This window comes from Condylura cristata, unplaced genomic scaffold (genome assembly GCF_000260355.1).
Source record: "Condylura cristata isolate star-nosed mole 26May11 unplaced genomic scaffold, ConCri1.0 scaffold00006, whole genome shotgun sequence".
In the NCBI taxonomy this organism is placed as follows: domain Eukaryota; kingdom Metazoa; phylum Chordata; class Mammalia; order Eulipotyphla; family Talpidae; genus Condylura; species Condylura cristata.
Window position 1 is genome coordinate 1,522,390 of NW_004567107.1, and position 11,053 is coordinate 1,533,442.

General features: G+C 68.7%; 2 protein-coding genes across 2 annotated transcripts in view; one reads left to right on the top strand and one right to left on the bottom strand.

Moving 5' to 3' along the window:
• The first annotated feature begins 4,336 nt into the window (after positions 1 to 4,336).
• SURF4 (surfeit 4) lies at positions 4,337 to 6,904 on the top strand. The gene is made up of 5 exons (XM_004677232.2): positions 4,337 to 4,617; positions 4,997 to 5,073; positions 5,371 to 5,414; positions 5,755 to 5,941; positions 6,390 to 6,904. The coding sequence occupies exons 1-5, from the start codon at positions 4,512 to 4,514 to the stop codon at positions 6,654 to 6,656; spliced, it is 681 nt and encodes a 226-aa protein (XP_004677289.1). The 5' UTR covers positions 4,337 to 4,511; the 3' UTR covers positions 6,657 to 6,904.
• Positions 6,905 to 8,019: 1,115 nt separating this feature from the next.
• Positions 8,020 to 11,053, bottom strand: part of SURF2 (surfeit 2) — a 3,928-nt gene continuing 894 nt past the window's right edge. The window contains exons 2-6 of the mRNA XM_004677857.2: positions 10,869 to 11,023; positions 10,374 to 10,477; positions 9,209 to 9,400; positions 8,882 to 9,027; positions 8,020 to 8,493 (exon numbers count right to left, since the gene is read on the bottom strand). Coding sequence (XP_004677914.1) covers positions 8,407 to 8,493; positions 8,882 to 9,027; positions 9,209 to 9,400; positions 10,374 to 10,477; positions 10,869 to 11,023 — 684 coding nt within the window. The 3' untranslated portion in view covers positions 8,020 to 8,406. The remainder of the gene's footprint in view (positions 8,494 to 8,881; positions 9,028 to 9,208; positions 9,401 to 10,373; positions 10,478 to 10,868; positions 11,024 to 11,053) is intronic.

Below are 11,053 nucleotides of genomic sequence, written 5' to 3' on the forward strand. Positions count from 1 at the left end.
TGACCCTCCCGCGCGTCTCCCTCCCTGCTGGACTCTGCCCCGGACGGACGGACGGACGGCGACGGGGAGCTGGGAGGGGGGAGGCGCCTTCGGGAGTGCACAGGTGGCCGGTGACGTGGGGACCGTGGGAGTCCCCGGAGCTGGACAAGGTCGGGGGAGGACCGAGCCGCACCCCCTCGGGGTGAAGCCGGCTGGCAGGAGCGCTGGTCAGCCGGCCAGCGCGTGCCCCACTTTCCAAGGCCCTTGCGCCACGAATAGCAGTCGTGTCCGGCGGGCAGGTCCCGGCGCCCTGACCGCCCTGACCGCACGTGGGGGCAGCGCCGAGCTTGTGGCTTTCCGGGAGCCGCGAGCCCGCGCGCTGTCAACCCCCATCTTGCAATCAGTTAGGTGAGCGAGGTTTCCAGGTTCCCGGGCGGCGCGAGCCCAGTGCGGTTGTGTAACCGGGTTCTCAGAACCCCAGTTGCGGGGAGCCGGGAAGCGTCGGCCCGGAGAGAGGTTCCGGTGTCTCCTGCCGCGGGCCCAGCGGGCCCAGCTCTTAGCGGGAGCTGCGAGCACCCGGCCGTGCCTTGTGGCCACTGCCGTCCTTTCAGTGGCCCGATTTTGTTTCCCCAAGTGGCAGCTCCCAAGAAGGCGCCCCTTCCAGCCTCGCCCCTCGCCCGCAGCGCCCTGCTTTGAGGGATTGTGCCGCCCTAGGCAGGAGCGGGCCCAGCCTGGAAGCGGGGGCCCTCTTCATGCTCCCCTTCTCTCGCCACCCACAGCTTTGTGCTTGTTTAAAATGAGAGAAACAAGGCCTAGAGCTGGACACGCCCCAAGGGGGCGGGAGGGTCCGCAAGGAAGGGGCCCAGGGCAGTGGCCCACCTCCCGGCCTGCGCCTGGCGTGCCCTTACCTGGTGTGTTCGCTGGGGTGCTACCCAGGGACAGTGGGCACTCTCCGGCACTAGCCTGCTGCCCCAGGACCACAGGGGCCAGGGCAAGTCTCAGGCAGTGGGGTACTGCCGCAGCCCCTGCAGGCCCTCTCCCAGGGGGACTGTGGTGGCGTGGGCGGGGCATGGCGGCCCCCACTTGTTAACACGGGCAGGTCCCCACAGGGTAGGCCAGGGCCAAGTGAAGGGGGACACTCTGTCCCGTTACCCGAAACCAAAAGTGAAGTGATAGGGTTTAAGTGAGTTGGGCGCTGAGGGTGGTACCCGGCAGGGCCCATGCGCTTCCCCCCCCAGCAGCGAGAACTCTGCGCCCCCCTCTGCACGGCGCCTCCTCCCCGAGACAGGGGCCGGCCCTCCGTTGGTCTTCTTGAGTCACCCCGGTCACCGGGTCGAGGTGTCTCGGTGCCCGCAGGCTGGGCTCCTCACCGCGACTTTCCCGTCAGGCTGCAGGCCAGCGGGCTCCCCTGGGCAGCCCTGTCCCGGGCAGCCAGGGCGCAGGCTCCAGGAGACCGCCAAGGTGCTCTCGATGGGAGCGAGGCCTCAGGGCCGGGAACCAGGGCCCAGCTGGCGCTGGCAGTCACATGGGCACAGGAGTGTTAGTGCTTAATGGGTTCTGCCTGGCGGCTCATCTCCACGGTGACGGGCAAGCTGAGGGGCTTGCTGTGCGAGGCCTAGCATTCACCCGGCACTGTCACCCCAGGAGTGCCCCCAGCCCTGGCCCATCGCGGGGCAGCGAGCATGGCCCTGACAGCACGCGGGGCCAGACCCTTGGCCCTAGGCCTGGGCCCTGAACCCCAGTGCGTGCGTGGCTGCGGGGTGGGCTGGGGCGTTCCCTCTGGGCACGCAGAGCGCCTCCTGCCTGAGCCCGGTGGAGAGGCTGAGGGAGGAAGGGCGGGCCCAGTCCTCCCTGTGGCCACCCTCTGTCCGGCCAGTGGCGACGGGCCCCTGCGTGCTGAGCTTCTCGGGAAGGTGTGGTGCTGCTCGCCCGCGTCGTCTCTGTCCCACTCGGGGCTCAGCGAAGGAAGCCGTGCCCTCTCGGGGCCGTGTGCACATCCCCGTCTGCGCCACGGACTCACCCGTGTGGGCCTGGTGATGCGGGACTGCGGGGCACAGCGGGGCTGCCTGTGGGCGAGCGCTGGGGCCAGCTCCACGGCGTGGGCTGCAGGTGGCTCTGGCCTGCAGAAGTTCCCTCGCAGGCTGTCACTACGGACAGCCAGAGGTGGCCCCGGCAGCGCGCTGGCCCGCATGGCTCTGCCACCCAGCCCGAGCCACGCTCGCTCAGCAGGCAGCGCTGTGCTGAGGCTCCCAGTGGCCTGATGATGCGGGGAGCCCCGAAGGGGCTGGGGGCCGCCGGCTGCCAGGTCGGCCTCGCCCTGGGCCTCCGAGGACGCCTGTTTCCCCGCAGCAGAGCAGTCTGTCTCGCCGGCCTGTCTGCGGGTCGGGCTGGGCGCGCGCTAATCCTCTGCACCCAGACGCACAAATTAAGTGTCCAGACGCGGCTGCCCAAGCGCAGGGTGAGGGAGCAGGCAGCTGAGGCGGCGGAGCCTTGGGCACAGCAAGGGGGAGATGTGGCAGCCGGGGGTAGTTTCCATGTGTCTGCTGCCTCAGGGGTCCCCCCACCTGTCTCTGGGATGCCTGCGTGCTCGGGGGTGCTCATCCTTGCCGTGCTGTGCCCCAGGCCTGGAGGCAGAAGGCCCGGTTGGTGGCCCAGACCTGGCCCCAGCAGGGGCACCTGGTGTCTCCGGAGCATCCCGGCCTGAATGAGGAGGGGGTGTGGCAGCTGCCCCCAGGCCCCAAGCTGCTGCCCAGCCTGGTGGCCTGAGGACTTCCGTGGCTGCATGCGGTCCCCACACCCCAAACCCCACAGGGGCATGCGGGGGCCTTTTCTGAAAATGAGTCTTTCTCCTTCCCTCTGTCCTTGCTGGTGACAGTCAGAGGGCACCGAGACCTGTGCCACACGACGGGGTGTCCTGGCATCCGTGTCGGTCTCGTACCGTGACTTCAGCCTCCTGCCCTGGGGGTCAGCGGCTGAGCAGGCTGTGCAGAAGCCGGGGCGGGGGCCGGACACCTGGCTGTGGTGCCAGCTCTCTCCCGCCCACCCTACCACCCCCACCCCCGTGTCTGGGGCCCGCTGACCAAGCCTAGTGGAGGGGTGAAGGGGTGGGACCGTGTGAGCGACATTTCAGATGCTCACATTAAGGAACCTTCTCATACACCCCTCGTTCACCCCAGGGCAACTCATCAGCCCCGGCTGGGGTGTGACGTTCATTTGATGCCCTTGGAGGGAGGGACAGCGAGGCGGCCTTTAGACTCTTGCTGTCTGACACGTCAGTCCCGTGGGTGGGTCCGTCTCACCAGCCCTGCTGTTATCTCGTGGCCCAGTGCCTGTCCCCCTGGGGGCCAGTGCGTGGGGTACCCCTGGGGGACATCTGTGCCCTGCTGGGCTGTCAGAAAGGCCGCCCCATGGGCAGGTTATGGACACGCCAGTGGCTCCCCCTGCTGAGACTTCACAGCTTTTGACATCTGCCCATCTCATTTGTTAGCGAGTTTTTTTTTTTTTCCTAAAGATTAATCTATTTGGGCAGACAAGAAGTGGAGTACAGGCGAGAGGTATCGCGAGGACTCACCAGACAGTGGGGAACAGAACAGGCAGATTGAAACCCACTGCTGCGGGGAGCAGCGGGGAGACAGGGGAGGTCTGTTGCACCCCTCAGGTCACATCCTGGCCGGGGATGGAACTCGTGCTGCGGTGGCTGCGCTCTGACCCCCCGTGCCACCAGGAGGGACCGCCAGCGAGTTTTTAGTTTGCTTTGAGCTACACAGGCCTTTAAACACCCGCAGCTTTTGAGTGGGAGTCAGGCTGCTTCATGTTCGCTTCCAAGCGCTGCGCGGGCCCAGCGCCCAAGCCCCAGCTCAGCTCCAGAGGGACTGGTCAGGCCGGGGCCCGCCGGAGTGGCCACACGTGCTGCCGGGCTGGCCTGGGCGCCCACCATGTGTCCTGGCTGAGGCCCTCTGGGCCCGGGACCCTGCTTGTCACCCGAGTGGACTGTCATCTCGTTGGGCCACAGCTCCCTGTAGCCCAGGGGTGCTGAGTGGGGTGGGGGGCCTCGAGCCTGGCACAGCTCAGAGCGAGCCCCTCTGACCCTGGGGTTCAGCTTGCCTGTTGGTAAGAGAAGCTGAGTCAGGGTTGTCCCAGGGGTGGGGAAGGCAGTTTGCCCCTGGGGGGCACAGGCCAGTGTGGTGCTCGCGACTGGAAGGCGGTCATCCTCCCGTGCTGGACACGGGCCAGAGCGAGGCGGCCGGCGAGGCTCCCGGGTCTCTGGGCCGTGGCTTGCCCATGCGCCTCACCTGAGCGCCTGAGGCGGCACTGGCCTCCCAACCGCCTGCCCCTGGGAGAGGGAATCGGGGGTGGCCAGGCACCTCCGTGGGGCCCGGTGGCAGGGCGGGGAGAGGCTGGCGCGTACCCGGTGGCGACCCCATGCCGTCCCCCGCTTCCCATGGCCGCAGTTCCTCCGCGTCACCAAGCAGTACCTGCCGCACGTGGCGCGCCTCTGCCTCATCAGCACCTTCCTGGAGGACGGCATCCGCATGTGGTTCCAGTGGGGCGAGCAGCGGGACTACATCGACACCACCTGGGGCTGCGGCTACCTGCTGGCCTCCACCTTCGTCTTCCTCAACTTGCTGGGACAGCTGAGTGAGTGTCCCGTGGCCCCTCCTGGCCTTGCCCCGGCCTGGCCCCAGCCTTCCAGTGCCGGTGCGCGTGGGGGTGGGGTGCGGCGGGCAGCGGGCAGCCGCCCTGAGACGCGAGCGTCCCGAAGGCCAGCTGGGGCGGTGGCGATGGCCCCCCCAGGGAAGAGTGCGGGGCCTTGGTCTGCTCCCTGGCCCCTGGGCGCAGGAGGGACCCCACCTCCCAGCCCGCCCCAGGCTGGCTCTGGAAGATGCCAGAATCCACTTCCCTGACCCGCACCTTTGATAAGCAAATGCCAGCGTGGGTGTGGGTGTCGCAGCCGTGCCGGTCACTCACTCTACCTGGGGGCCCGTGGGTCTCTGACCTGTGCCCTTCTCCCTTGCAGCGGGCTGCATCCTGGTGCTGAGCAGGAACTTCGTGCAGTATGCCTGCTTCGGGCTCTTCGGGATCATCGCACTGCAGGTGAGGCGCCCGGGGCTCCCCTCCTGCCCCGGGGGAGCAGAGCTGCTGCAAAGGCACCTTCCAGGCTTCAGCCCGCTGCTGGGGGGCAGCTGATCCCCCAGGGGCACATGCTGAGGGCTGTCGGTGAGCCGCTCGCCTGAGCCGTGCCCTCAGCCCGTGTTCTCCAGGACACCGGGCTGGCCCGAGGCTCCCGACCCCAGTGGGTCCGTCTTCTCACCCGCTGAGAGTCAGCCGAACTCCGTTGTCGATAAAAGAGAAATTCATTTGAAATCGCTGACCCCAGTTTCTCCCCCCCAGACGATCGCCTACAGCATCCTGTGGGACCTGAAGTTTCTGATGAGGTAGGCGCCTTCTGCGTGGGGAGGGTGGGCGGGAGCTTCCCTGGGCCAGCCACCTGGCACGTGCACCCCTAAGACGTCAGTGGGGTGCGGGCGTCTCTCCCAAGCCCCATTTCACGAGGTGGGGAGTGAGTCAGTGAACCCCCAAGTGGCTCACTGGGACCCAAAGCCACAAGCAGGTGAGGGCCGGGCCCCGGCTTGCTGTGGGTCCAGACGCACCACGGCTGGTGGCTGAGGCTCCCCTCGGTGACCCCAGGCCAGGGACTGCTGACACGCAGGGGACCCAGGGGCCCTGCGGGCCCAGGGCTCCGGTGTGGTCAGGCCCCGCGTCTCTCGTTCCCAGGAACCTGGCACTGGGAGGCGGCTTGTTGCTGCTCTTGGCAGAGTCCCGCTCTGAGGGGAAGAGCATGTTCGCGGGGGTCCCCACCATGCGCGAGAGCTCCCCGAAACAGTACATGCAGCTCGGGGGCAGGGTCTTGCTGGTCTTGATGTTCATGACACTCCTGCACTTCGACGCCAGCTTCTTTTCGGTAAGGGCCCCACCCGCCGTCTGCGTGCCCACCCCTCCCACCCCGGCGCTGAGCCTGGCTGCGTGGCCCTGGGCGGGGCCCGGCTTCCAGCCCACCCAGCCCTCGCCCCAGGAGCCCAGCTCTCCCCACCCCGGTGGGCGGGGGTGCCGGTCCCAGCAGGCTCCTGCTCAGATGCCTCATCTTCCTCCCCACCGGTGTGCGCCAGGGCCGGGGTGCAGAGCTGAGGTGTCCTCATCCCCTGGCATGTCCTTGGTGCCCAGGCCGGGCTGTCCCGGCAGTGTGGGGGCACGTCTGCCCTCACGTGGCCCAGCTCTGGGCCCCAACGGAATGCCTCCGCTGACCCCAGCCTGCGGTGGCCACCGCCGCGCTGCCCCTCTCCCTGCCCCGGCGGGGCGCTGGGACACCTCCGAAGCAGCACGGCCCCTCCTCATGCCTTGCGCCCCCGCAGATCCTGCAGAACATCGTGGGCACGGCGCTCATGATCCTCGTGGCTGTCGGCTTCAAGACCAAGCTGGCCGCGCTGACCCTGGTCGTGTGGCTGTTCGCCATCAACGTGTACTTCAACGCGTTCTGGACCATCCCGGTCTACAAGCCCATGCACGACTTCCTCAAGTACGACTTCTTCCAGACCATGTCGGTGATCGGCGGCTTGCTGCTGGTGGTGGCGCTGGGCCCCGGGGGCGTGTCCATGGACGAGAAGAAGAAAGAGTGGTAACGGAGCCCGGCCCTGGCCAGCCCGGCCGCGAGGACTGTCGGTGGAGTCGAGAAAACTGCCAGCATTTATGTCCCCCCTCCCCGGTAAAGGCACAGATGTTTCGAGGACTAGACTTGCAGACACCGCAGGTGGACGGCGCCGCGCCCCTGGGAGCGGCAGCTGCTGCGTCGGCCGCACTCGCCTCGGTGGGGGCGGGGGACCCTCACGTGTACTGTGAGCAGATACATTTTCTGTATCATTCCACGCAGTCTCCCTCTTGTTTGTTAAGTTTACGTTTTTAGCTAAAACTACTAAGTGATCTGGGTGGCCAGGGGCGGGGCGCCGCACTGTGTTGGGGCGCAGTGGCACGGGGGAGCCCCGAACCCAAAGAGCGAGGGCAGCGTCAGGGCGGCAAGGATGCTGTCCGGGCAAGTCACTCACGAGCCGGACACCTGGCCGGAGCGGGCGCCCAGGCTTACAGGGTAGCCCACCCGGGAGCTTGGCAGCTCCGGGGCGGAGGGCTCAGAAACCTGGGGGCCACTGGCACCCTACCCCTCGTGCCCCACCTGCAGCCTGACCGCACCCCTGACCTGCCTGGGAGGAGCAGCCGCCGCCCAGGGCAGGGCAGCGGCCTCAGGCCCCGCCGTTACCTCGCGCGGCCTCGCCGCGCCGTGTCCGCCACAGGCCTCGTCTCCGCGCAGTCTCCGCGCGGCCTCCGCTCGGCGGCCATTTGCCATGCTGAACGCAGCCACGATTACTTCATACGATTTGTGATGCCTTACCGATTGGATCTGAATCCTGTATTTAAAAGTTTTCTAACATTGCCTTATCCTGCGTTTCTCTTCTTGGGGGGCAAGGGGTGAATGCCGCGTGGGGACTGTTGGGTTGTCCTCCCTGGGCCCCCGCCCCCGAGACTGCCTCCTTGGAGGCTGCGAGCAGCCGGGCCTCACGCCTTCTCTGGCCTCAGCTGAGGGCTGTCAGGGTGAGCTGCGGTGTCCCCCATGGCCCAGCGGAGGCCCGGTGCTCCCGCCTGACTCCCACTTGTGCCCCAGCATACGGCACCCCGAGTGTCTGCTCCCCAGTCTGAGTATGACAAGGTGAAGAGGTGCTCGAGGCCAGCGGCCCGGGGCGGGGGCTCCGCGGGCAGTGGGGTGGCCTGGCCTCTGCCCGCGCCCTCCCCTTGGCATGCACCAGGCACGGAGCACCCTCAAGCCAGCCAGCGTCCGCCCCCCTCCCGGAAGAGCCTCCCGACCCCGGCAGGCATGGAGGACCCTTGGCCGGCGCCGCCGTATGCTCCCAGCTCCCAGGCCCTGCGTGGGGCTCGCCAGGGCGCCAGGAGAGGGCTGAGACCAGCCGGTCTCTGCAAAACAACCCCAGGACAGGCTTGGTGTGGGGAAGAGGCGCAGGTCCCCTCCTACGCTGTATTTTGCCTTGGTTACGTATGGAAACCGACTCGGGAAAGTCCAGACAAATGGCGGCATCTGTCGGGTGGTGCAGCCCCGGCACGGGGCCCGCGCGCCCCAAGGCGCAGTCGGCCGCACTTAGGCCCTCGCGTGATGAAGACCTTGGAAGCCACGTCCAGGCGGTTCTTGGGGTCCCTGTTGCCCCCCGAGTGTGTGGGGGAACCCGACTTCTGAGGAACGGCCCTGCTTGTCTCCGGGCAGCACCTGGGAGCGGTGCACGAGCGCTGGGTCCTGGCCAGCAGGAAGGACGCCTCGGGCAGCCGGGCGGGCAGGCGGTCGCGGGCCTCCGGGCGTCTGGGCGACCTCTACTAACCCGCCTGCTTGAGGGCCACGCCGCGCGGAGGGGTGCGGCCACGGCCACGGCGTCTCAGCTTCTGGGAGGCGCCCAACTGCTGCTGCAGCGAGAACGGGGTCCGTCTGTCAGTGGAGCGGGGCCCGGCTTCCGGGAGACCGCTGGGTCCCCTCCCCCGTGGCCCCGCTGCCGGCTGGGCTCCGCGAGAGCCACAGGCGGGCTGAGGGCCGCACTCGGGCCCCGACTGGCAGCCCCACGGCTCTGTGGCGGGGAGCAGCCTCGCTCGGTCCAGGGACACGGCAAGGGGCAGGCTCTGCAGCCCTGGGCTCCAGCCGCCCTCAGCCAGGGGTCTGCCCGGGGGGGCCACGGGGAAGCGCCCCGGCTGGGCCTGTGCCCTTGGCCCGGGACCCCTGGTGAGGAGCTTCTTTACTTTTAAAAGAGGCGAGCGCTGGCGGGGAGCTGCCGCACCCGCTGTCGCGGGCCCCACTCACCTTCCTGCGCTTGGGGCACACTCCTGTCCCCTCGCTGACCCCAGGGGCCTTCTCTCGTGGGCGCCTGGGCCCCCTGCCGCCATCTGCCTGAAAGGTCTCAGCGCTGCCCTCTGTGTCTCCCAGGTCCTTTTTGGTGAATAGCTCAGCTGCAAGGGACGGGGTGGAGGAGCAGGCTTGGGGCCACGTTCACCCCGATGCCAGGGATGGGGCAGCAAACTGGGGCCCAGGCTGGAGGCCAGCACGGCGGCTGGGCACCACGCGCTGCTGCCCGGACAGCCCTGAGCCACAGAAACGCCGCCCAGCCCAGCAGGGACGCGTTCGGCTTACGTGGGTACAGGTCTGTCATGCTGTCGTCGCTGTCACTGGGGGCGGCGTCGTCGTCGCTGGACGCGGGTTCCCAGAAGGCGGTTCCGGGGCCCGGTGGCCCCTCGCCGTCCGCCTGCCCTTCTCTCCTCCTCTTCCTCTTGTGCAGGAGGCAGGCGGGCACGTACTCCACGCCCTGCTTCTGGCACTCGTCATCTGGAGGGGCCGGCACACTGCCCGTTCTCTCTGGGCTCCACAGACCCCACAGGGTGGGGTGCCAGCTGGTCCCTGGCTCTAGGTCTCATCCCCTTCCCCAGCCCAGGTCCCTGAGTGGAGGTGGGCTGGCCCCCCAGGCCTCGCACACGGGGCCCTGTCCTGACCCACGCCCACACCCCACCCGGCTGCCTCTGCCGCCCACTCTGGGCCAACAGCGGCCTCACCACAGAACCGGCCTCAACATCAGGCCTGCACACGGCGCCGCGCCCGGCAGCCATGCCCACCTCGGCAGCCTTCTTCACTTCCCTGCTGCCTTCCCTTCAGGAGCAGGTCGCCCGGGCTGGCCCTTTCCTCCTCTGTGTCTCTGTTCTGAGGGGCTTGCCCCTTCTCGCGCCTGACTCCATGGGCTCAGGAGCGCCTCTGTGCTGACACCCCCAACTGCCGCCTCCCTGACACCTGTGCTCCAGAGGTCCCAGGGACCGGGTTTCCCGTGGTCTCCAGGTCTCCCCTGCTTCCCAACCTGCTCCCAACCTGACGAGCTCCCCCCCCACGCAGCTCCCCATTGTGGACCTGGGGCATGTCCCTGCCTCCCCTCACTGGCCAGTCCTGCAGGACAGCTGAAAACAGGCCATACCTGGAAGGCGGCACCGTGCCCACACCTGGTGACCACAAGCCCCCCCGCCCACTGCCCCCCCAGCGTGTGTCCTGAGACGCACCCAAGCACGTCTGTCCCCTCCGCTTTAACCCCTCAGGGCAGGCCCACTGCCGGAGCTTGCGTCCAGCCTGGCCTCTGCGTCTGCGTCCCCACGGCTCTCCAGCCCCTGTGGCCTGGGGGCGTGAGGCGCCATCAGGGTCCAGGCCCTACTCCAGCACCCCCGCCGGCCTGTCCCAGGGCAGGCCCTGCCTCTACCCTCATCATCCCTGGGCCGGGGCGCCATGCCCCACCAGTGCGGCAGAGTGGGCAGCTACTCACACTGGCGCAGCGCGCGCTGGAAGCGCCGGCCCTGGGTGTGCCTCTGCACGTGCGCGGGGTCCCTGTTGATGTGGCGCAGGGTGAGCCGGCAGAACAGCTGGCGCCTGTGGAGGGACAGCGGCGTGGCCGGGGCTGCCGCAGCTGCGTCCTGGAGTCAGCCGCCGGGGCTCCCCAGCCCCTCCACAGGGACGCGTGTGGGCGGCCAGTGACCCAGCCCAAGTGGCCTCTTGTCCAGCACCTGGGGGAGCCTCTGCGCCTGCCGGGGGCACCCCATCACTCTCCACCAAGCCCCCCAAAAAGAGGCAACGGGGCTGGCTCAGTCCCGGCAGCCAGCGAGGCGCTGCTGCCAACAAGGGACTCGTGGGGGGCCCCGCTCGCGGAGGGTGGGCTGGCCGGTGAGGGGCGCGCGGAGGACGCACTCCGCGCAGGAGGCGTGGCCCCCCCACTCCCGGGGCCCACCGCGCTCCGGGCTGGCCGGCCTGCGCGCGCACTTACGGGTTCTTGGTGCTGGGCACGACGTGCGGCTCGAACTCGGCGTAGTCGAAGGCCGGGTTGGTGCGGACCAGCCGCTGGTACTTCTTGCCGCGGGTGTAGACCTGGAGCTCCGGCAGGCGGCAGGGCAGCTCGTGGCCGGTCAGCGCGCACCGCACCTGCGGGCGGGGCGGTCAGGGGCCGGCCGG

Coding starts and splice junctions, on each gene's coding strand:
- SURF4 (XM_004677232.2), top strand. CDS start 4,512: ATGTGGTTCCAGTGGGGCGAGCAGCGGGACTACATCGACACCACCTGG. Junction 4,618..4,996: donor CAACTTGCTGGGACAGCTGA/GTGAGTGTCCCG, acceptor TCTCCCTTGCAG/CGGGCTGCATCCTGGTGCTG. Junction 5,415..5,754: donor GACCTGAAGTTTCTGATGAG/GTAGGCGCCTTC, acceptor TCTCGTTCCCAG/GAACCTGGCACTGGGAGGCG.